Below are 25,729 nucleotides of genomic sequence, written 5' to 3' on the forward strand. Positions count from 1 at the left end.
CGGGTTGATCCTAATCTCTTTGGGGAGACCTATTTTGTCTCTGCTAGTGTTTATATGGATGGACATTTTTTTTAATCATCAACCTTGTCCATTGCCAAAGTAGACATCACCTCTTCAAGTACTGCTTTATTCACCTGCATTGCACCACACCACGGTTTTCAACTTCCACTTCAACTTTCAACTTTTCAACTTTATTGTCCCCAGAAGGGGCGATTAGGTGTGCTCAGCAAGTCATAAGCACATAATATGTATCTATATTATAGACAGCGACAACATATACCACAGGACAGACATAAAGTGCAGTGGTCAATAAAAGGTTAAAATTACCATAAATATGGTTATAAAAAAGATAAAAACACATCATGAATAAATAAAATAAGAACATCATCATACAATAAAATACCATAAACAACGCCAGGGATCAGGTCAAGAAATCAATCAGGGGGATGTGAATTTAAAAGGGAGATGGCACTAGGGACAAATGAAAACCTAAATCTGTTTGTCTTGACTGATGGGAACCTAAAGCGTGAGCCAGATGGGAGTAGCTGAAATTCAGAGTGGAGGGGGTGGGCAGTAACAGATAAAATGAACTCAGCCTTCCTCAAAGTGGCTTTTTTTATACAGGTCACTGTCAGTGAGGCTGCTTTTCTGGGCACCTATAATTTTGCCACTGACCTTCACGATTTTGGCAAGGGTGTTTTTCGCTTTCACATTGAGATTATTAAACCAACAGCATATATAAAAAGATAAAACCGACTCAATGCAGGACCTATAAAAGAGTGTATTTACAGTGTAGTGTATTACAAAGCATTAATGGGCCTGTCCATCATAAGCCTTTTATGACTGTCACTTTGGTGTCAGTCAGCCTTTGCATACATGCTTTCCTCACATACAGCCATCACATACTGTACATGCATACAGCCATCATCGCTATGTTTACTGGGCACTATGGTTTGTGTGCATAGTATGTGTATGTTTGTACTGAGGGCAGTGTAAGACTTTTGACTGTATTGATGGGTTCTAATTTTTTGTTTTCCCCTGGCTGCGTGACCCTGGCTGTGCACACCTCAACCTCTGATTGTTGGAAACCGCTGTCGGTCAAAAAATTAGCTCACGTGGTTGGCTGCCAATGTCTTGCCCCTCCTCACAACACTGTGTTTATAAACAAAAAAGAATCCATGTATATTCTGCATGGCTAACTCTATCTGTCTTCATATCTTGCATATCTTCATTGCATTGTTTGGGGTGACCGTGGTGAGCCAGCCGTTTTTGTTCTTGGACGCCCCCATAAAGCATATCCCTGTTTGCGAGGGGCTCCTTGCGTCTTTAACAGTCACAACCCCGTCGTCTCACCAGAGATAAGCCCTCGGCTTATCTATCGGGACATTTGGTCCAAGAGATGAATGTCAAACATAATTGAATTAAGCGGCAAGCACAGCCTTTGGCTGGTACAGTAACTATACACCTTTGATAATCACGTAATCATTTTAAAAACTCCCACATGACAATACCCGCATCCCCAATATGGATACCAACTAATTGGGCGCACACGGTCGTCCATAGTAGAACCTTCATGAGTTTATATTTAGATAGCCTATGTAGATATATGAAGCAGGTGTATACATCTATCTGTCTATCTATCTATCGATCTATCGATCTATCTATCCATCTATCTATCTATCTATCTATCTATCTATCTATCTATCTATCTATCTATCTATCTATCTATCTATCTATCTATCTATCTATCTATCTATCTATCTATCTATCTATCTATCTATCTATCTACATTTATATATATACACATAGGCCTATGTATATATACAGTAGGTATATTGTATATATTCACACTTACAGAGGCATTCATGGGTATTGTCATTAATTGTGCCTCATGGGATGACAGCAGTATTTCTGAGTCCTATTTTAATTGTCACAGAGAGGCCCTCTGACAGAGTATAATACTCTGTGACATTCTGTAGACGGTAGCCCAGGCTTATTGATATTCCCCTGGATTTCCCTGAGCCCTTCGCGCGGCGTTCCCCGAGCATTCTAGGATCAGTTGCTGTGAGTTGCGTAACTCCACTCTTGTTTCTGGGCAGGAGAGAGTTACTGTGTGGGCCGCACGGAGTTTGTGTTTTGTGTGGGTTCGTTCCCAAGTCATCCATGGCTGCTGCTGCTGCTGCTGCTGCTGTCGTTCTCAATGCAATGCATACATCATTATGTCTGTAGCGATGATGGAGTGTTCCCCCTATAAATAAATCCACAATCCTCACTCTTTTCCTCTGCGGGGTGGCAATCACAAGGGCCCGTGGAGATTTGAATGGTTGTGTAATGCCTTTGCTGAGGCATCAATCACGTCGCACAATGGCCCTGTGCGGGCCTTGTTGTTTTGGCACGCATCCTCCTGACTGTCAGGGATCGCTGAGAACAGGCTGTGGAAGACTCGGGTAGTCGTGGGGTTGTGGTGGGTATGGAGGTGATTCTGTGCATAGAGGTTATATTTATGCCATGCAGTGGGATTGGGAAGAAAGAGGAGACAATTTTGACACCTTCAAAGGCCCTTTTTTCCCCTTGTCTGGTGTTTGGGGGTTTATTGCAAGATCAAAAGGTTTTTGAGTTCATCATTACATAAGCAACACAGACAGAAGGAACCAATGATACCATATCAAGTGAATGACAGATGAATGCCATTTGCATTGTGTTGCTGCAAGGCACAAATGGTAATATTTTATTTCTCTTTCTCAGGAAGACATTACTCTGAATTAAGGCGTTCTAACACCTTGCATTACATGAGCCCTTTCTAAACTATGAAAAGCTTCTGATGAGTTTTTATAAATGAATGACTGGAATAGGCTAGAAAAGAGAGTTATTATGAAATAGCAGTGCAATGGTTTGCTCAGATGATAAGTGAATAGGCAAAATATATAATGCCTTTTGCAAGTAATTGTTGTTTTACAGTAAGACAGTGCAGTCTTCATTGTCTCATTGGTTTCTGCATTAGTTGAATTAGTTTTCCTCTATTTGCTTATGTTGAGAGTGCTGGTTAAGGGTTGCTTTTAGTACCTCTGCCCTCCTCTGACTGTAATCTGACGATCAGTCTTCAACGGCCCTCTAGAGGAGGCTTATGAGTTCCTCATGGCATGTCAGGATCCTACGGTACATGAAAACCAGATGGACATTTGTTTCCTTATCTTCCCTTTATGTATTCAGGATGTTGGTCGTAAATACTACAAGCTGATTCATATTGCACTGCAAACTATCATCTTGTTACTCAATTATGCAGGAAAAAAATGCAGGCAGGTCTAAAGTTCCTGATTGCAGTTGGTTGATGAGGTGTCGTAACTCACCAAAAATGTCTGACAGACAGCATGGGTATCTCTCACCCTCTCTGCTGGCCATAGCACGCACGGTATCGGCCTGTCTCACACTATTAATATATACAGTCTGTGACTAAGCTTTCCCTATGGAACATGAGACATCTTATCTGCTGCTCTGAGTCTGACAGCGTCATATGTATGTATGTGTATACCCAGTCCCATACCCATACCACCGGATACTGGATATTTATGATGATAAGTTATACGTAAGAAAGAAGCCGAGCAAATGTAGAAGTAAGTAAACACACAAACAACTATGTGAATGAATAGATATAGATTACATTGACAGACTACCAATTAGTATTATTAGTATAACAGAAGTAGGCATGTCAGATTGTTTAAAACAAATGTATTCATAATCAGAAAAAAATCTGTAAAAAAAAACATTTAAATGTTTCTCACCTAAGAAATAACCTTGCGGTGTAATACATGACCCCAACCGATATCCTACAGTATTTTGATCATATGCACATTTCTGAAATGTGATGAATGGATGTTACTGAGCAGATCCACTTACTGTGTTATTCTCATGCCACTGTCAGCATGCATTGTAATGTCAGTCTATTCTTCTGTGGAGACACAGTGCCCCCCAGTGGTTAGTCTTGGTAAAGGAATATGGCCAGATAGAAGCATCTTAATGTGAATTTGCAGTCACTGAATTTGCAGGGTTTTGGGCACCTGAATAAGGAAATGTAAAAAAAAAAGGATTTCAGATGTATCCTATTTGAAATATTTTTTGTTGTTGTATAAGCTGCCAGCTGCCACATAAACACAAATATTGAAACTTTGCAAATTAGGCAGTAAATAAAATCCCTCTTCTTTATTCATGGATATATGTAGCTTGTGTGTGTATGTGTGTGTGTGTGTGCATGTGCATCTTTTTAAAAAATGTTTTTATAGGGGCTTTTATGCCTTTATTTGTCAGGACAGTGTGAGATAGAGACAGAAAGCAAGTCGGACAGAGACACGGGGGAGGATTGGGAAATGACCCCAGCCGGACTCGAACCGGGGTCCCCGTGGGCATCCAAGCCCAAATGTGGGGGGCTTAGCGCGCTGCGCCACAGCGCCCACGTGCGTGTGCATCTTTACATGCGTGTGTGTGCATGTGTCTGTGTGTTTGTGTGTACCTACTAGCTCTCTACTTGCGCCATAGTAGCAGTACTGGTGCGTGTGAGCAAGAGGGTGCTAGAGGAGCAAGCTAGGGGGAGCAGCCAGGCACGGGGGCGCTGTGTCTTGTTTCTTGGCCACAGCCCACACTTGGCCACACACTTCACACTCACACCACCCACCCTTCACTCACCCACAACCATTTCCCTGACTCTGCCATGCCCCTCCTGTCTCAGCAGAGTGGCATGAGCTGGCGTCCATATTGGCACTAGAAATAGGGGGAACAGAACGCCTGGGCACACCACGCCAGAGCACCTGAGGACAGCCTGTTCCCTTTAGGCTACTGGGACGGTGTGTGTGTGTGTGTGTGTGTGTGTGTGTGTGTGTGTGGGGGGGTGGGGTGGGTGATGGCTGGGGGAATTTGTTGTTGTAGGGTCAAGGGGTGGATTGCTGCTGTCAATATTGGTTGGTGCAGGTGATATGATGGCACCGGTGCTAAATTATGCCTCTGTAATGACAACTTCATGTAATTAATGGCCCCATCACGCATAGAGGGAAGCTGTTGCTGTCATCTGGTCCAACATCTACCAAAAAAGACTGATCTGAATCCTGATGAGATGTGGCGTAGTTCTGGGCTTCATGTATTCTGCTATTAAATTTACGATACTCACAACTTACAACACCACATTACCAGAGGTGGAAAGAGTACAGAAAAATTGTACTCAAGTACAAGTATCTTTACTTTGCCTAAATCCTACTCAAGTAAAAGTAAAAGTACCTATCTAAAAATCTACTGAAGTAAAAATAAAAAGTACTTTACTTAAAGGCCAACTTCCGATAAAACTCAGTTTTACTCACTCCTTTCGAAGATCGGACGGTCACTCCAAGTTAAACTCATTTGCAAGGCTCTCATAGCGGTGCGTCAACTCTCCTGGCTGTGTTTCCCGGTGTTTCCCAATTTACATAAATAATGCAGAGAAACGAGCGAATCACGAAAGCCTTTCTGTGTTTCGTCACGTCGAAAGAAGGCGTTGCCCACAAAGGTTTATATCGACCCATTTATCTAAAAACATGTAGAGTAATTTTTTTCTGCTTGTTTTCAAAACAAGCAACGTCTGGTGGCCCGAAACATAGCTTAGCTTAGCTATCAGCTGGTTGCTACTCTCAGGTACACACACAGCACAAAGCCTCATACATAAAGCCAGCTCACTCTGGTTGCTCCGTGCCTGCAGCAAGCCTAGGGGTCGCTGTCGAAAGAGCACAGCCCTGAATGGAGCCTGCACGCCTCCGCTGGCGCCCCTATAGTGCAGTACCACCCGGGGAAGTGGCGACTCTGTTTCCCATTACATTCTCTCCAAGAACTGGAGGATTGAGCCAATCAGAGACGCGTTTCTTCGAGAGCAGGAGGAGTGAGCCAATCAGAGACGCATTTCCACGAGAAACACGGAACACTCTCTCGTTTCTCCACAAGCCACCTTGCCAGCTTGCAAAAACGTCTTGAAACAAAGCAACAAGAACGTTTTTTAAAACAGGACCAACGCGTAACACATTCAATAACAATGGGGAACACGGCAATATTAATTAAATGACGTTGAGAGGCCATCTTTAAAAATGTAATTTGAGTAAAAGTACTTAGTTACTTTTAATGACCTCTCCTCTCGATAATTTAATGTTTCTTTTTCTTGAATATCGTCCTCCATGACCTCTATCTCTCGCTTGGCACCAGCCATCATCCAATGCATTGATCCAAGATAGTACAATAGTGGAAATGCTGTGTGCCATCCTGCATAATCTTTCATTTCCGGCAGATTGTGGCATTATTTTGTATGGCATTTTGTCTATTTTTTTACTCAGTACTCAGGCCAGGTTCCAGTGTAATTGAGTAAAGTACTTGGGTCAAAATGTACTCAAGTACAAGTAAAAGTATTAATCTTAAAAACTACTTAAAAAGTACAAAGTACTCATAAAAGCTACTCAAGTAAAATAATTGAGTAAATGTAATTAGTTACTTTCCACCCCTGCACATTACAACAGTCCTTGTGCACTTACGGTATGTACATACAGTACTTGCATGCATACACTTATGAAGATATTGGTCCACTGCATACACTTATGAAGATATGGGTATGTACTGAAAGTATGTGGCATTTTCGTTCACATATAGCCTACATATGCATAAATGTTTTATTTGTGTATACAGTATTTATACATATACGTATACATATATGTTATACATATGTGCATATACATACGGTATGTACATATACATACGGGTTTACATATACATATACATATACATATACATATACATATACATATACATATACAGTAGATATAGGCTATGTGTACATATACGCCTACATATACGTACATACAGAATGTATATATTTACATGTAATGTAATTAGATACATGTAATTATATCCATTTATTTTTGGTATTCATAGCTGTATCCTGCATACATAGACTAGACACTACACTTAAACACTTCACACAATACTGTACATGTTTTAGTGCGAGGGGAACTCTCCCATGCCCTGTGCTGTTTTGTTTTCCAGCTCCGCATGTGACGGGAGCCTCTGTGTTTGACCGGTGCTCTCCATGAGCCCACTGACATGGGTTTGGCTGATGTGGGCCGTTTTACGCTTTCCAGTGGCTCCCCCCGTGCCGTTTCTATTCCTGCTGCGCTATTCCTCCTGTGCATATCTATTACGAACTACAATCCCGTCGCTTGCCAAAGAACAGTGTGTTCTTCTGACTGAGCCATCAGCAGCACTGACGGTTTCAATATTATCAGTTCACAGAGGGCAAGACACTGACATTTTACATGAAAGCTGATGTCAAAACTGTGTGAAAATATATCTGTCATGGAGCCCCAGTTACGTGCAGCATGCACGCCCTGCGTTACTCTGACTCTGGCTGTGTGTACTTTGACCTTTTCATACACCATTCAGACAAATCATGCGTACGCAACTTTTTCTCTCTGGTTACACTTTATAACAAGGATGCATAATAATAATTAACTAATGATGAACAAAACATTATAACACTAATTTATAAATGGGAATGGGAATGTTGTGTTATGTTATGTTAATATTTTATATTAATATAAAAATACTTAAAAGGTAAAATATTGTAAAAAGATCATTTGTTAATTATTTGGTAAGTATTTATAATGCTTTTATGCATATTTTATCATAAAGTGTTACCTTTTCTTTAAAAAAAAAAAAAACCAACAGCAACAAGTTGGTTGACGTGTTCCCCACACAATTAACTGTGCCTACATTACAGCAGAGTCATGTCATTGACTAGGACAAAATGTGAACAGTTTTCCAATTTCTATGCTGATGCAGCAGGGGGTTGTTACTGTACATTTGCGAGTAAACAGTAACTGTGTTTTGCAGGGCAACTAGTGTTGTAAATGCCAATCTCGGTGCACATCTCAGCTGCCTAGTGCAGGCAACCAAGTGACTTCCAGCACTGTGTGCGGCGCGCTGTGTGGTGTCAGCTGGGGACAGGGTTCTCTTGGCTCCTGCAGCTGAGGCAGGCAGGCAGAGGGCGAGAGATCGGGAGAGAGAGAGAGAGACAGAGGGGGAGAGAGAGAGAGAGAGAGAGAGAGAGAGAGAGAGAGAGACAGAGGGAGAGAGAGAGAGAGAGAGAGAGGAGGTTGGGATGGGTGAGGGAGAGAGAGAGAGAGAGAGAGACAGACAGACAGAGAGACAGAGAGACAGAGAGAGGAGGTTGGGATGGGTGAGTGAGAGAAAGAGAAGGAGAGGGCAAGAGATCAGAGAGAGAGAGAGAGAGAGAGAGAGAGAGAGAGAGAGAGAGAGAGAGAGAGAGAGAGAGAGAGAGAGGAGGTTGGGATGGGTGAGGGAGAGAGAGAGAGAGAGAGAGAGACAGAGGAGGTTGGGATGGGTGAGGGAGAGAGAGAGAAGGAGAGATGAAGATGGCAGAGGGCAAGAGATCAGAGAGAGAGAGAGAGAGAGAGAGAGAGAGAGAGAGAGAAAGAGAGAGCTAGAGCGAGAGCGCGGTAGACTGTATCCTATGATACTTGCCAAGGCCATGGCGACGCGTCTTATTATGGGCACCGGCACGGGCTGGGAATACTCAGGTTTCCTCGTAAACCATAAGTGATATCAACTCAATATTTCGGTTGATGTAATACTACTCTATGCAAATACGCGAGTAAACATGTGTACTCTATGACACGTGTTTTTGTTGTGGTTAAAGCCCACAGACCAGCTTATGGACAAACAGATCAAGGTGTATATACACACATTACTGCTCTAAATGTCTGAATTCATAGCTATGTTGACATCTCAGGATATACACATTAACCAGTATTGATATTATGCTATTTTGACAATTTTTTGTGAAGTCAAGGCACTTTGTGTGTAAAGCATAATGCAAAGGTTACTTGACTTTCCATTTTTTCAAAGGTTTGACATGTAGAATTATACCACAACGTGCACGTGGTGTCAAAAGTGACACGGGCAGAATGGAGTGACCTGCGTTGTCCACATTGCTGCTCTGTCATCTGCTGGCGTTCGAGGACAGGTGTGAGTGGTCGCCCTGTCAGTCAAGTCCTCATCTCGGTCTCATTTGTCACGGCACCTCGTCACGGTGACCTGTCACTCTACTGTTCTGGGCATTGCACGGTAAAAAAGAAAAGTCAGGTTTAAATCCAGGCGATTTTAACTCCCAATCTTTTTTGGTCTGGGCGTCTTCTGCACCAGTCTCCTTGAGAGATTCGTTTGCAGTCCCTGAGCTTTTGAGCAGCAGGCGGTCAGGGGGTGTGGGGACAAGGCTTTGGGGGGGGAGAGAGAGAGAGAGAGAGAGAGAGAGAGAGAGAGAGAGAGAGAGAGAGAGAGAGAGAGAGAGAAAGAGAGAGAGAGAAAGAGAGAAAGAGAGAAAGAGATAGAGATCGAGGGGCAGAGTTAGAGAGAGATGCTGTGGCACCTCACCATCTCCCGTGAGCAGTACGGCTTGGCCACACTCGGCCAGAGTGTGCAGAGTTCTGCACTATTCTTGGCCAACAGGCTCTCCGGTTGCAAGCAGTGGCCCCTTTTGTCGACAGCATATTTCAAGATGGCCTCGGCTTTGCTTGGTGGGGCCCAGCAAGGACGGCCCATAAAAATAGTACAGATGGATTTTTAAAAATCATTCAGTAGAGGAGGACTACAAAGTCACCTGTGGACCAACACACATAGACATAGACACAGACACAGACATGTGAATGTGTCAGAGAAAGAGTTGTAAATTCATGTATGAGTAGGTTAGTTGTGTGTGTGTGTGTGTGTGTGTGTGTGTGTGTGTGTGTGTGTGTGTGTGTGTGTGTGTGTGTGTGTGTGTGTGTGTGTGTGTGTGTGTGTGTGAGTGTGAGTGTGTGTGTGTAAGAGAGAGATTATTGTCAATGTCTTATTTAAATGTTTGTCAAATGCAACTTCAAACTTCTGTGCAAACCCTGTTACATATATTTTTGACAATAAAGTATACTTGACTTGAGAAGCTACTCGTGCATCCACTCTGCTGCGGCCTCGTATTTACACTTAAGCATCAGACGGAATGTTTATAAACAAATATTCAACTGGGACTATTTTTCTTCCTTGCGTTTTGGTGGTGGTCTGTATTCTTGAAAGTTGTGTGGAATGTTGTTACGTTAAGTAGCATCGCACATGTCACGGATGCCTTCGGTGTCCTTTTAAGCGTATTTACATGGTTCTTAGCGGTGTGTGGAGTGGAGGCAACTCAGGGGGCTCAAATTTCATGACATAAGTGAAAACCGATCTGTCTTGACTAGGGATGAGTTAACTTCTACTAGGGACTTCAGTGAATGTGTTTGTATGGACAACGACACCGAATAAATCACCTCTTCTGCCATGTCGCTCAGGTTTCCGCCAAAGGCCCAAAGAGTTCCCTGATAGGTCAGAGGATCATAGTCCCGTTTCCCCTGTGTCATGGCTGTGGCCCGCCCACACAGTGACGGGCAGAGAAGAGCATGGCAGAGTGGGGGGATTTCCACAGCAAGGTGGCAGTACACACAATCGCACAAGTGCGGACACAAATATCGGAACTATTTGGACCGGTGTCCTGTACGCAGACATCTTTCTGTCTGTTGACAGGCGTGTTGTTCATCGTGGAGGCTGCACCTGTTTCCATGTTCCTCATTCGTCGTAGTTGTTTGATATTTTGAGCTGCTCCTGGACATATCAAAGATGACTTATCATTGAAGCGCTTGTTGACCTTCTTCTATGCAGCCCTTTCCGAACATATCAGCACCTGTTTGGATTTTTCCGTGTGAAGAAAAAAAAACCTCTGCCGCCATGAGATATACTAGTGGAATACTTTAGTCAGACGCAGAATGTCTACTTCTCAGCAGTTAGTATCACCTCAAGATAAGGTTGCATGTTCAGAGAGGCCTGCGTCACTATAGGGTTTCTTTTTCCATACTTACATATAAAGAACTTTATTGGAAAGAGTGTGTGTGTGGGTGTGTGTATGTGTATGTGTGTGCATGTGCGTGTGTGTGTCACCAGGACCCTTTGACACCTGGCTAGTGGGTGTCTGCCATGGGGTTAGCATTTGAGGCGTCTCGTGTGTCACGCAAACTCGCCTGCCAAACCACCTACCCCCCACTGCCACACTAGCCCACACACACTCCCACCTCCACCCCTCTACCCCCTCCGTCCTCTCCGCCCCCTCCCACCACCTCTCTGCCATTCCTGTGCTGACGCAGGGGGTCCCAGTTACATTTAGGGAGGCTGCCCTCTTACACTGTTAAAGTTATCCCTTCATTGGAGCAGGCGCAGGACTGTTGGATGGAGAGAGCAAGAGAGGCAGACTCGTTGCACACAAGGACATACACGTTGACTTCTTCTTCTTCTTTGTCAATGACTTAAATCACATCTCAGGGAGGTTGGATATTTGGCAATCCACAGACCTGGTGGCATCTGACTCACACGGAGGTGTGTCCGACGTGTACCGTGCGTTTGTTTATCCGCAGTCGCTCTTCATACGGTTAGACGCGCGCAAGATTAGCCGTCAGTCAGCCATGACTTCCCCGGAGGCCGGCGGTGCGGGCATGGACTTTATCCACGCCCGGATCGAGACACTCAGCAGCAAGATGGACCACCTCATCAGCATCCAGGAGAAGGTGCTCAGCCGTCTGGACGGCATGTCTCAGGACATCGACGGCATCGAGAAGGACGTCGAGACCCTGAAGGTGGACAAGGAGGAGATACAGCCACCAACACCACCATCACCACCACCACCACCAGCATCACCACCCCCACCACAGCAGCAGCAGGAAGACCATCCCAGCGCGCACCAGGTGCAGGGCGCCATGAAGGAGATTTGCCAGGAGATGAGCAGCATCATGTCGGTGGTGAGCCAGCGCTCGGAGCAGCAGGCCCGCAAGCTGGAGGGGATGGAGAAGCTGGTGCTCAGCATTCAGCAGGTGATCAGCGTCATCGGCGAAACCGTCAAGAAGTCCAAGATCACGGAGCTCATGTTCAAGAAGCCCGGCGGTGGCGGTCGCAACAAGGGGAAAATCATCTCCACGCTGGTGCCCAAGGGAAAGGAGAATAATAAAGGCAAGGGAACGGCAAAGAAGCCGGACAAGGTGAGTCTACTGAAGCGTAAAAAAAAACATTTGTTTCACAGGAGAGGGTTCTCGTGTTCACATGGATCAGTGGTAGGGCATATATGTATCTTTTATAGTTAAAATAAGTTAGAAGAAGTCAGCACTTAACAAAAACAGACTGAGGTTGAGACTTGGTGATAATGTGCTGTACGGCGGTTGTGAAACTTTGGACACATTTGCTCGCTCGAAGCGTCTTCACCTGACTGAATAGTCGTGTTCTGTTATGATGCTGCCTGAAATAGCTGTGAACTCTGAACACACTGTAACAGCTTAGCTGGGGCTCTGATACAAAGGCCGTGAATTTTTAGTCGCTATATATGTCTCATGAATGTATTGTCTTGGGAGTAGACAGCCCTGATATAATCACTTACGTAAGTTCCCCGTTGAATAATGCATTTACAAATGTGTTAGTCCATCAGTTGTGCTGTCAATGGAGACTGGTCACGTCCAGCATCATGTTAGGGTACACCAACGTGAAAACATGTGATCATGGATCGGCCATGTCAGCCCAAAGACGGATTACACTGCTGAACCAGCTTCCAATAATGCATTACTGGGTATGGTATGCGGTACCCTTGGGAGTCTCATGTTAGGAGTTCTTCCCTTGAGAAATAGAACTCTCTCTTAGTCTTCACACCGACATGACACACTAGTGGCTGGAAAAATGCAGTGATTTATATGTTTTCAATTCCCCTCGTTCTCAATTCTCCACAGCACTGCACTTCACTGATGGTTAAGTCTTGACACATGGCAGCTAATGGAAGTGGACACATTGGGTTCTTTCTCATTTCCAAACTCCCGTCCTCCCTTGCTCCCTTCCCTGCTTGTGGCCTCGTAATGACGTCACGGATGACAGAAGTGTATTTCAATATCTCGCAAAAGCACAATTCTGATCTCATTTTCTCATTTGGGATGGTGAATGAAGAATAGTACCCCAAAAGTTGTTGTGGCTGGCTAGGCTGACAGTGGGGGCGGGACGTCAGTGAAACGCAAGGCCACAAGCACAGGCCGAGGATGGGAGTCCGCATAGTGGAGAAAGCCCATTGGCTGGTGACTACACTTCCTCCTCATTTGACAGGCCGGCACACCGCTGAAAAGGACAGTGCTTTACAGCTCCCCCTGTTGACTGTGGGCGTGCCGAGCATGAGCAGGCTTAAGACCTTTGCCCCTGGTTTCACACATACGCCTTTAAATAGGGCCATTACTAAGGCATGTCGTCCACGCAGAAAGCCCACCAGGGTCCCATGGGGAGGCATGAATGGACTTAGAATGTGGAGGCAGAAGCCGGAATTTTGAAAGGACAACTTCCGGAATGCCGGTCTTCCAGCTTGTGACACATTGGAATTTTTCACAACCTCTCCTTGCCGCATATGTGTTGGGTTGACTTGGTTAGCTGGTGGGGGAGGAAACTGATGAGTCAGTGTGTGACTCCTCTCCATACTCTTCTATTTCTTTTATTTATGAGATTACCTCCCGATGATTTTACTATCTCCCTTTCTATGCCAGCCTTCTTCTGTCTTTCTTCCAGCATTTTCACTTCATATTCTCCTAGTTTCCATAATTTCTCATCCATTTGACTGATCAAATGAACCCACAATATTTATAAAACCATGCTTATTAGTATCATTCAGGCACCTACATCGAAGCTAAAACTTGCATAACTTGAATTATGAGTGTCAGCATGGTTTCAGTGTTGCACAGCTAATGATTTATGTGATGTTTTAAAATGTCTCCGCCAACTGCTGTGTGATAGTGTTACAGTGTGTACCCAAGTGGTTCAGGTCGGAGCTGCCTAAAATAAGTACTATGTGCACGGTCTTGGCACCAGTGGTGTTTGTTTGGATTTTCAATGCCACCTAAGATAGGTCGGCAGTGCATTAGCTTAAGTACTGATGTGATGTATATATCACAACTCGGATAATTACCTCTCCTACCAAATCTCCTTGTCAGCTTACAAATATTTTCCGATTCACCTTGACTCTCACAGCTTCCTATTCCAAACACAGGCACGCTTGCACACACACACGCACGCACACACACACACACACACACACACACACACACACACACACACACACACACACACACACACACACACACACACACACACACACACACACACACACACACACACACACACACACACACACACACACACAGAAGCCCCAAGTTGACGGCTCGCCTCATTACCCTTTTAAATGTTATGTTGGCTTTGCCAGTTCAACCTTCACTCCTGTTCGGTCCGTCCAGTTTTAGAGCTGTTCATCCCCAGCAGAATCCCACTGAACCCACAGGCTGGCAGTGAGGGTCGCGACGTGGCAGGAGATAGATGACGGTGAGGTGAGCGGGTGAGTGGATGAGTGGGTGTTTTGGCGGTTGTGGCGCTGGGCCATTTTCTCGCTGCTTGCTACCGCTGTCTTCCATCTGGCCAGTGCCACACACACTCTCTCTCTCTCTCTCTCTGGGTGGTAGTCAGTACCAGTCAGTGGGATTTATCGCGGCTCAATTTCAGTTATCTTCACCTCCAAGTGCCAGCCTGCTCAGGAATGGTGTATATGCTATGAATAGGGAGATACAAAATCCCAGCAAAGGAGTGTGGATTACAATGTGGGCATATTAACAATAAAAAGCCATGTATTATAACATCACCAGTTCGAGCGGTTGAAAACCGTGCTGCTTCAAGGCCTTTGTGGATCAAATTAGTTAATGGGCCATGTTTCATCGCCGCGGTGATTAGCGGAAACTTGCCCCAAGTAGTCAGCAGCGCCTGTTGTTGTCGGGTTATGCATCACACTCGTGTGTCTCTTGTCGGCAAGCCTTCCAGAGAGCTGTGGGAGGTCTGCCTGCCAACTGCCGTCACCCAACTCCCCCCCCCCCCCCTCCCCCTGCTCCCCCCCTGCCCCCCTATGCCACCCCATCCATCCTCACACACACACACACACAAACACACACACACACACACACACACACACACACACACACACACACACACACACACACACACACACACACACACACACACACACACACACACACACACACACACACACACACACACACACACAGACACACACCCTTTCCACCTCTTCTCACTATTTGTCCTTCAGAAAGCATCCATCGTTATGGACACCTTTCGCTTGAAATACACCCCCGTCTCCCACCTGCTCCCTCTTCCTCTCCCTCTGTCTCCTGTCTCCCCTCCCTCTCCCTCAGCATGGAAAGGCCAGAGCTTTACAATACAGCATGGCTCAGTGAATGTGAGAAGGCCGTGGAGGGCAGCACGGGCCGGGGAGGCACCCACTTGGGAGACACCCGCTATTGCTCGTCTCAGCGGGTCCCAAGCAGACTCGTTGTGTGCTTACTGGTGGTGCCGTTTCCAGATGGAAACAAATGGGAGCGTGATTGAATGAGGGACATTTTTCCAGTGCAGGGTTGCCGCTGGATTGCATAGCATCTATAGTGGCCCCGGCTATAAATTCACAGCATCAGCAGCAGCGGCAGTCTATTCATCCACCATGAGCCATCAACTTGAGCCATCAACTGCATACCATATGGGAAGCTGTCAGTGCATGTCACTTTGTCCCACTTTCTATTTTTTGTTCTATCCTTCATCCTCCCCTTTTTTTTGTTGTAAAAAATAAGCAGCCAGCGTTAGACTTTAATTTGCGTCAAATGTGTTTTTGAACACCCTCTGTGGTGTTCATCATTCCCTCCATCACCAGTCAGTCACAGTCAAAGTGTTTGAAAATTGTTGACATGTTTCACACACATCCCATCCAACCCATCCCATCCCACATCTGTGATTGTCTGTCTTTTTAATGGAAACTACCAGTAACGAAACCCAAGAGATGGATTTAACTTGTCAAGAGAGTCTAGACTCTCCTGATGGGTGCTCTTGCATTTCCCACAGAAAAAAAACCTGACTTTGTTGGTTGATTGGTACTATCTGTCCATTGCATGCTTGGTTGTGTGTCTGACGTGCTCAGCGAATGAATGACTGTACGAATTAATGATTTCTCTATGACTCTTGTAATATACTGTAAATGGCATGTCACATTTGTCTACTCCGAGATGACAAAATCAGTAGCAGACATACTGTACATGCAATGTTGAAAACAGAAGCAGATTATGACTAGTTGTCAAATTGCAGATTCTCTTACTGTATGTTTGAGCATTCACAGTCACTGGCTGTCTGTCGTAAATGAGGCAAATTAAAGACATGGTGACAATATATGCTGTATAACACAATATTGTGTTATTATATATAACCAACATTATTTGTTATTGTAAAATATCAGCTTTTTTGGGGGTAATGTGACACAATACAGTGATACTCCGCTCCATAAACGGGCTCATTGCCCATGGCGACCCAGGTTCGAATCCTGCCTGTGTCATCTCCAAACCCTACCCCATCTCTCTCTCTCCCTCACTTGCTCCCTGCCACATCTTCACTGCATTGAAAGGTCCTTAGAAAAATGAAATATTTAAACCATAGCAGCCTTTCTGAATATACAAAGCATTTTCACTTGCAGTAAATGTCAATGACATAAAATGTAGCCCTTTACATACTTGATGACAGACCCTGGCTTTATCTATATTGTATTGTCTTCTAACCAATCCTCTCTGTGTGTTCCCTTCCCCCCCCCTTCAAGTTCAAGGAGCACAAAGGCAAAGATGGAAAGGATAAAACCAAAGATACTAAAGCAAAGAAGAACAAGAAGTCTCCAGATGCACAAGGTATACAGAAAAAGCAGGCAGAAATAAAATGAAAATATAACATAGTCTTGGCATTAGGGTAGTCTATAGTGATCTTGGAAATGGCTGCCTTCCTTCCCATTGATTGCCTGCATCAATAGGTTTTTCCCCTCTATTATCCAATAAAACTATTATAGTTATTATTATTATTATTATTAATAATAATAATAATAATGATAATAACAATACTACTACTACTACTACTAATAATAATAAAGGTGATATTAAATAATGATTGAAACGTAACCTCCATAATGACTGTTCCTTATCCTTATCATGATCTCTTCCTGGCAGACTGCTTCTCTGTGAAGAAGCAGGCATTGCTGCTTGAGGAGGTCCAGAAGCTGAACAGAGAGAATACAGAAAGGTTGGCCATCACCACAGCCCTGGACCTGGAGGCCGGTACCGCAGAGCTCAAGCAACAGGATGTACCATCCATGCCCAGCGCTGTGGACTTCATCCTGGAGGTGGCCAAGGAGGCCCAGGAGGAGGAGGAGGAGGCGCAGGAGGAAGCACCAGAGGAAGGTAAAGGGCCCGAGGAGGAGGAGGAGGTGCTGAAGATGAAAGAGACAAAGGAGGACGAGGAGAAGATGGAGCAGGAGGTGGAGATCCCAGGAGGAGCAAAGGAGGAGGCGGCAGAGGAGAAGAGCACGGAGGCAGCTGAGGAGGAGCAGAAAGTGGAGGAGGAGCTCAAGGAGGAGCAGGAGGGAGATGAGTCCAGTGAGAGGGCCTCAGAGTCTGAGAGCGACTCTGCCGATGCACCGCTACTTGAACGCATCTCTGTCCAGAGGTACTGTTCTGTCGCTTTCCTTGAATTTCAAACAACCTTGTTACACTTTGCTGTATATGTCTCACACATGCGTTATGGCACAGAAATTCACAGAAATGCATCTTCATTTCAATGTCAATGTTAATGCAACCAATTTCAATTCATTCAAAAAGACAATGTTAAACACTCAGTTAACAAAATAAACATGGCAATACGATACAGTACTTAAAGCCAGCAAAAGACATTTCAATACTTCTCAACCTTTACACACAACTTTATGTGTGCCTGGGATCATTCTCACAAAAATGGCAACATACTCAAATTCCAGTGCCAATTCCAAAGTATTTTAAAATGGCAATGCAATGCATGTGTCATCTTCTTGCTCTTCAGCTGTGAGGTGTTGAAATGGCAATACCAATGCCAAATTTTGCCCCTGTTCTTGGTTTGACAATGACTACACCCTGATGAAAGCCAGCCAAGGCCTTGGGAGAGTGCCTTGGGATTCTCTTGTCACTCCTTGCCCTCGTCTCCCTCTTCAGCTTTGAGCTGGTGTTGATGCATAATACACTCAAATGGCAATGCTAATACGAAGTGTGCCCTCTTTTTTCTCAGCTGTGAGCCAAAGTGCGCCCTACAATGCATTACCAATGTACTGAACCGCACAGAATTGCCATGCCATTTAAAATTCCAAAACTAAAGCACTTACATGGCAATCCATTGCCAATTACCAATGTTGGTGATCAAAAAATGGCAATACACTGAAATTACACAGTGCTTATACTTGACCAAATGCCAATGCCTCTTTTGTGCCTCTTCTTCTTTCTCAGCTGTGAGCCGGAGTCAGATACATCGCTCTCGGACGAGGTGTCCACCAGCACCAAGCGGCGCGTGACAGAGGAGGAAGAGGACCACGAGGACGAGGAGGAGCACAAGAAGAGCCGTGTGGAGGTGCAGCAGGAGGGGGCCAAGGAGGAGGAGGCGCAGGGCCAGGGGGCCGGCCAGGAGGGGGAGACGTCGCTAGTCGGTGTCTTCAAAGCCGACGGAGTGGAGTTCGAGGTGGACTTCAGTCGGCAGAAACCGAAGCGCGACGAGGATGAGGATGAGGACGGGGAGCTCATGGATGAGCAGTTCTTCATCGGTAGGCGATGTGTTGACGTCACGTCAGATTATGACCTGACAGCTTTCACACATGGCCAATTATGGGTGTTTCACTGGTGAACGGTGTTATGGAAACTAATCACGCCTGGACACGTGTGGTTTCTTCTGTATGTGCTCACATGGGCTGCACAAGCAGTTCCATAGAAAATAAGACTCAATGGTGATAGCCAAAGTGCGCGTCATGCCGTTCATCTAATTTCACTTGTTCACCAGTGTGTCAGAATTAGCTGGTTACTAACACGATTAGGCAAATTGTGACACAGACAGTCTATTATTGGCCTTTACTAGCCTTCAATGATTTACTTGTCCCTCTGTCTCTCTCTCTGTCTGTCTGTCTGTCTGTCTGTCTGTCTGTCTGTCTGTCTGTCTGTCTGTCTGTCTGTCTGTCTCTGTCTCTCTCTCTCTCTCTCTCTCTCTCTCTCTCTCTCGTTTCACTCTGTCACCAACATTCTCCCACATTCTCTCCCTCCCTCTCTTTACCTTTTGCTCTTCAAACCCGATCCTCAACGGGGGCCCTAACCTGCAGACTGCACTCCCCCACCACCTGCTCCCTTTACCCATCGGATTGTGTCTGCCAAGCCGAGCCACATCAGCAACTTCTATAGCATCAACAGACAAGAAATTATTGGAGGGTGAGTATGTCAGGTTTTTTTTCTCCTTTTCTTTTTTTGGTCCCCCTTTGTGGTCACGGCCCCTTGGAGCCCGGCGGCCAGAACAGAATGTATGCTCCGCGCGACAGTGTGAAAGCAGATCGGCTGCTCTTTAATCCCTCCTAAAGCCTAATTGCGTAACCCTTCTTCCACTGTGCCTGTGGCCCCCACATTGTTGCACCCCCAACATCACATCCACACCCAAGCACCACCACCCGCTAACACACGCACATGCGCGCACACACACACACACACACACACACACACACACACACACACACACACACACACACACACACACACACACACACACACACACACACACACACACACTCTCACACACACACACACACACACACACACACACACACACACACACACACACACACACCACACACACACACACACACACACACACACACACACACACACACACACACACACACACGCGCACACACACACACGCACACACACACCCCACTAGCACAGCTCTACCCTCTCTCCTGAATCATAACTCCAGAGTCAGGCGGTTATTTTTACTCTCGGCTTCCAGGGTATGTGTAACCCTACACACTGGCCAGCTGGAAGCTAATCAGTAGGTGTTAATCCGTTGCTTCAAAGAGATGCCTCTGCTTGTTGTTAATTAAAACAGAGGAGGGCGAGGCATTCGGCCTGTACATCTGAGATATACAGGGAGGGCGGAAATCTTGAGGGATCGGGCCATTCATCAGAAATGTCATAAAATTCAACAGTGGGGATGAACGTATGGAAAGCTGTTGTGCACTTTCACGTCACCACCGAGTGGCATTTCAAAGATTCGTCTACTTCCAGTTATAACAAATGACTGCTAGAAATGAACTGCCGTCCCCTGTAGAGCTTGGCGAATCCCTATGAGAGGTATACAGTTACAAGAGGTGGTTGAAAATATGAAAAGGTTGCTTTTATTTATAGCCTTCAAAAATACCCCTAAAATCAGCCTCATTTATCCCCCACATTCTGAAATGTCTAATGTAACTATTGATTTTTCTTTCAGGGGTCGTTTTGGTCAGGTGCACAAATGCATAGAGAATTCCTCTGGACTCACTCTCGCAGCCAAGATAATCAAAGCCAGAAGTCCAAAAGAAAAGGTACAAAAACTTAGAGTGCAGTTAATTTGATAGTGGTGTAGTGAAGATTACAATAGTTTGAAGTCTGCAGTATAGAAATGGTACTATAGAGATGTTATTGTGATTTCTCACCTTTCATGGTAGAGTATTGCTGTTCATCCATATTACAGTTAACACTATTGGCGAAATCCAGTCAGTTTAGCCATGTTGTTTATGTATACAGTACACCCTGGCAAATGTAGACTGAACAATAATGTGCGTGTTTTATTGGCGTAGGACATTGTGAAGAATGAGATTCTTGTCATGAACCAACTGGATCATGCCAATCTCATCCAGCTGTACGCCGCATACGAGTCCAGGACTGAGATCATCCTCGTCCTGGAATAGTAAGTCTCAGAATATCTTATCAATGTTTCTTTTCATTTCATCCTGGTGTACTTGTACTGGGAAGTTATTGAAACATTTCCCTATGCAGAAGTTCATGCATAATGGGCTTCTGAATGACGTACAGCTCATAGTGGTGCTGGAAAGTCATTCCATTATCTTATCAAATGTGCAGATGAAAATATCCCTGTGGAAATTTGTATACAATTACATGTGCTACAAATGTGCAAAACTGAATATAAACAAATCACTACTGTTACAAATTATTACTACTATGATACATATGAATACGTGTATATCTAACACACCCCCTCTCCATCTCTCTGTCTCTCTGTCTCTCAGTGTTGATGGAGGTGAACTCTTTGACAGAATCATTGATGAAAACTACAAACTGACAGAGCTGGATTCAGTGGTGTTCATCAGGCAGATTTGTGAGGGATTGCACCATATGCACAGAATGTACTTCCTCCATTTGGATCTGAAGGTAGACTATGTTCCTTCTTTGTAATTATTAATCTAACTTACGGTACAAGATCATGTTAGATGCTATTGTTGCTTATCGCATATATATATATTTTTTTAATCATACTATAATGATACTGTATTGTCTTTGCTTCCCCTATCAGCCTGAGAACATACTTTGTGTGAGCCGATCCACAAATAAGGTCAAGATCATTGACTTCGGACTTGCAAGAAAGTAAGCATCTTCATCAGTGAAATTTACGTACATGGATCAGGCACACCTGACAATTTATATAATCCAACTTCATTCATCCAATTCTATTATATGTACATTCTTTTTCTGTATTACTCTTAAAGGTGCATTGTGTAATATTTTTAATAGTTTCTTTCCACAATTCATGTTGCTCATTCACAAATGTTAGCTTTTTCATGAATTCTTACCACCACCATCAAATTCTAAGCATTCATCATGACTGGGGAAATTGCATTTTTCATACATGAAAAGGGGGATCTTCTCCATTGAATTTCCAGAAATAGACATCTTTAAATGCAAAACTTACTGTACTTTGGTCATACTAGAACATATTAGTTCATTATCTTGTAAATATTCATAAAAAGATCACATTTGGCAGTAGACAGCACAGTTTCAATGAGCAGCATAGTTGCAGCCTACTCCATCTACTAGCCACCATCCTACACAGTGCACCTTTGGGTAAAAATACACGTAATTAATATATAATATTTTTCCTCAATTGTTCTTTAAATTATTGTCATGTTAAGGCACAATCAAACTGTTCTTGCCGTCTCTGTAATGTCTCTGTTTCACCATTCCAGATACAACCCCAGAGAAAAGCTGAAAGTGAATTTTGGTACTCCTGAGTTCTTGGCTCCCGAGGTTGTCAACTACGACTTTGTCTCGTTCAACACAGACATGTGGAGCCTGGGAGTCATCACCTATATGCTGTGAGTATCGCCCATCATGTACAGTGCTTATATGTACGTTCACACGTGTACATGTGGATCTGGCTTGCCCAGTTATCCCGCAGTTGACATGGGCGCAAGGGGATAAGCACACATTCATGATCAAACGCATTCACATGTGTGGAGGAGCAGCATTCACTAAATGCTTGGCACGCATCCCCCCCACAGGCTCAGCGGCTTGTCCCCGTTCCTTGGGGACGATGACAGCGAGACGCTTAATAACATTCTCCAGTGTCAGTGGAACTTCGAAGAGGCCGAGTTCATTGGCATATCAGATGAGGCCAAGGACTTCATCTCCAAACTCCTGCTCTTCAACAAGGGGTAAACAAATCTCCTTCATAGTGGAAATACTTTGGTCTTCTGTCCTGGATATTGGTATACATTTTATTGATGGTTATTAGTCTAGTTTAATGTGATTTGTGTTTCGTGTTTGGTAATCATGATGACTGTACATTTCTCTTAGCTGAAGTTTTTATTACAGTTTTATTTAGGTTTATTGCAGTCGTTTAGGTGCAGGGTATTGGTTACACTCCCTGGAACGATGTAGGGTTAGGTGGCTTTCTCAGCAATGGATCTCCTATAACCATTAGGCCATGGCTACCTCACTACTTACATTTTTGTAGTGTTAAGTTAGGTTTTTTTTTCCCCGTTTTTGTAAGCTACATTTTCATGAATCTATTGATCCCTGTTTGTCGTATTTGTATTGCGTTATATACAGTATGTAATTATCTGTATTGTGACTCATTGCTCTGAATCTTTCCCCTCCAGCTGGAGGATCGGTGCAGCTAAGGCTTTGAAACACCCGTGGCTGTCAGACACGGCACTCCATCACCGACTGCATGAACAGGTGCGCTTGCTGTTTCAACTTGAAGACTGGCACATGCAGTTGACACTTACACATACTTACACTTGCACAACATATACATTTTACAATAAGCTTTTGTCATATGTCTGACTTTTCTTCTGGTTTCCCACTTTGTATTTCTCTCTCTCTTTTTCTCTCTCTCTCTCTCTCTCTCTCTCTCTCTCTCTCTCTCTCTCTCTCTCTCTCTCTTTCTCTCTCTCTCTCCTCCCCCTTGCAGAAGAACATGTGTCGTTCTCGCAGGAACTCATGTGTGCCCCCTCCTGAGAGTTAAGAGTAGGTGTCTCATTCTCACCAATGCATTTGTACACAACACACAACTTAGAGCCTGGAGCAGTGATAGCATACTTGAAAATAAAAAGCCAATGATAAAGCTAGACCTAAAATATTGCACAATATAAAACGGTTATATTTTCAATCACAGTGTAGAATATGCTGTAAAGTATAAGTACCATACAACATGAAGTGGCTTTTGACAGTATATCTTAGCACTAATGTATTACAAATACATATTGCATTTTGCAAATATATAATTCATTACTGTGATATTTTATGAATATTTCTCATCGCCCCCTTTTTGTTTCCAGGTCTTTGGAGAAACTCAAGGGCTCACTGGACCAATAAGCTGTACTTCTGTACATTAGTAGGATTCTAGGACATTGCTTTGGAAGACCACAGATAGCAATGCACAGATCACACATCAACTAAGCTATGGATTTTTATGTTTCACTCACCCTCAATGGTTACAAGACAGAAGACTGAAGATGGTCTAGAGCTAGACTGAAGTTGTAGAATTACCCGTCACACATGTTGACTTTAGGAGTTAATGTCCTATTATTTAGTGTTTTATTGTTCATAATAATAATGACAATAATAATACTAATAGCAATAATAATAATAATAATAATAATAATAATAATAATAATAATAATAATAATAATAATAATAATAATTCCTTGGTCATTTATACCGTGGTTTGGTAACACTAATTTGATCTTTGTAACTTGAATACATGTAAAGTAATAGTAAATACTGTATATAACAGCAAAGAAGCATGTGTCAGTCACATTAACATCTTGGAGAGTAACACCAACATGTTGTTTTTGATGTAAATTAGTGTAGAACTGAGAGTGTGTATGCTACACAAATATCAGCTATTGGAACAATATTTGAAAAATATGGGGAAAAATTCTAGTTACATCGTACTGTGCTGTTTATGATAGTGTTTATGATGTGATGTTTAGATAGTGTCAAGGCTGTTGTCCTTCTGTCTTAGATGCTAAGTTGGGGTTGTCTATGTAAACTACCTTACTACATTGTGTAAATATTCTTTTCCTGTCGCGTTTTGACCACATTTCCCCTTGTCTTTTTTTTGTATTATCCTTGCTCCTTGTGAGCCTACGTAGAGCTTTCTTCTCATTGCAACAGCCCTGGATATTTTTACAGAAATACAGCACAAAACATGTTATTCTCTTTTCTCCTTTTCTCTCTCGTAAATCTGCGGTAGTTGTCACAATAATGTATGTTAACATTATATGAGCCAATTTTATTAAGAGTAGGTATTCATAGAACCCTTTTTTCATACATTTGTTTCCCTGTATGTAACTTTCTATGTTATGTGTTTTTTTTCCTCAGCACATTTTCATGGTAGTAGAACTGTTAATTTTGTAGAAATGCAATATTATTTAAATGCCTAATTTACAATATCTTTACTCACTTGATAGAATGCTTGAGCTGAAACTCGGTTGCGTGGGGTATTTGTCAATGTGAAAGGAAAAACAATTTAAGCGTGTTTTATTGTTGATATAAGCTGTGGTCTGTGCACTTTATTATGTTATTTTTTTAACACTTTACAGATAATCCTAAATCACACAGAGTTTAGAATAAATACACTACTAGTATATTTATATTAAAAGATTAATTTTATAGGCCTGATGCCGTGTTACTTTCTAGGGAAAAATACTTGTGTGTACAGAATAAGAAAAAAATATTTTTACTTTATATTAAAATGATTAAAGTCTTATTGTTCCTAGTCTTTTTTTTGTTTGTGAACAACCTGCATGTTCCTTGAGCTATGCTTGCAGATAGTGTAGTACAAAAAATATGGTTAATGTCGAGGTGCTTGTTGTTGTAATTGCATACATAGTTTGAGCTCGCCGACTTGCAGTTTAACCATTGTACCTCTACCAAATGTGCTTTTGTTTGCTGAGTGACTGTAATGCAACCTTTTGAGACCCCCCTGACACTCGAAACCAGTACTAAATACAAAATCCCTCGTTTATTTTGTTGATCTAGATATAGCCATTGTTGTGCTGTACTTGGTAATGCTGCATGCAGATTGTTTTTATAATTTTCCTCTCCTTCTGTGAAGGTGAATGTTGTAAAATATGTATGTAACTTTGTGTGGCAAATTAAAAGTAAACTTGAAAAAAAGGATGGCTTGGAATTAGTGTATGTGTAACAGAACTATATATTTT

At 43.5% G+C, this 25,729-nt stretch overlaps 1 protein-coding gene across 3 annotated transcripts in view; it reads left to right on the forward strand.

The window, feature by feature from the left end:
• The window catches only part of mylk4a (myosin light chain kinase family, member 4a), a 39,046-nt gene extending 13,771 nt beyond the window's left edge, over positions 1–25,275 (forward strand). For 2 of the 3 annotated variants that reach the window (XM_063219547.1, XM_063219548.1), the window contains 13 exons: positions 16,778–16,862; positions 17,175–17,670; positions 18,477–18,787; positions 19,334–19,439; positions 20,491–20,584; positions 20,840–20,949; positions 21,290–21,431; positions 21,574–21,644; positions 22,244–22,372; positions 22,559–22,711; positions 23,159–23,237; positions 23,473–23,528; positions 23,840–25,275. In XM_063219547.1, the coding sequence (XP_063075617.1) occupies positions 16,778–16,862; positions 17,175–17,670; positions 18,477–18,787; positions 19,334–19,439; positions 20,491–20,584; positions 20,840–20,949; positions 21,290–21,431; positions 21,574–21,644; positions 22,244–22,372; positions 22,559–22,711; positions 23,159–23,237; positions 23,473–23,526 (1,830 nt within the window). In that variant the 3' untranslated portion in view covers positions 23,527–23,528; positions 23,840–25,275. Of the gene's footprint in view, positions 1–10,140; positions 12,105–16,777; positions 16,863–17,174; positions 17,671–18,476; positions 18,788–19,333; positions 19,440–20,490; positions 20,585–20,839; positions 20,950–21,289; positions 21,432–21,573; positions 21,645–22,243; positions 22,373–22,558; positions 22,712–23,158; positions 23,238–23,472; positions 23,529–23,839 lie in introns of those variants that run through there. The other variant, XM_063219546.1, reaches the window with a different exon arrangement.
• Positions 25,276–25,729: the final 454 nt, after the last annotated feature.

Source organism: Engraulis encrasicolus, chromosome 16, assembly GCF_034702125.1.
Source record: "Engraulis encrasicolus isolate BLACKSEA-1 chromosome 16, IST_EnEncr_1.0, whole genome shotgun sequence".
Lineage (NCBI taxonomy): Eukaryota > Metazoa > Chordata > Actinopteri > Clupeiformes > Engraulidae > Engraulis > Engraulis encrasicolus.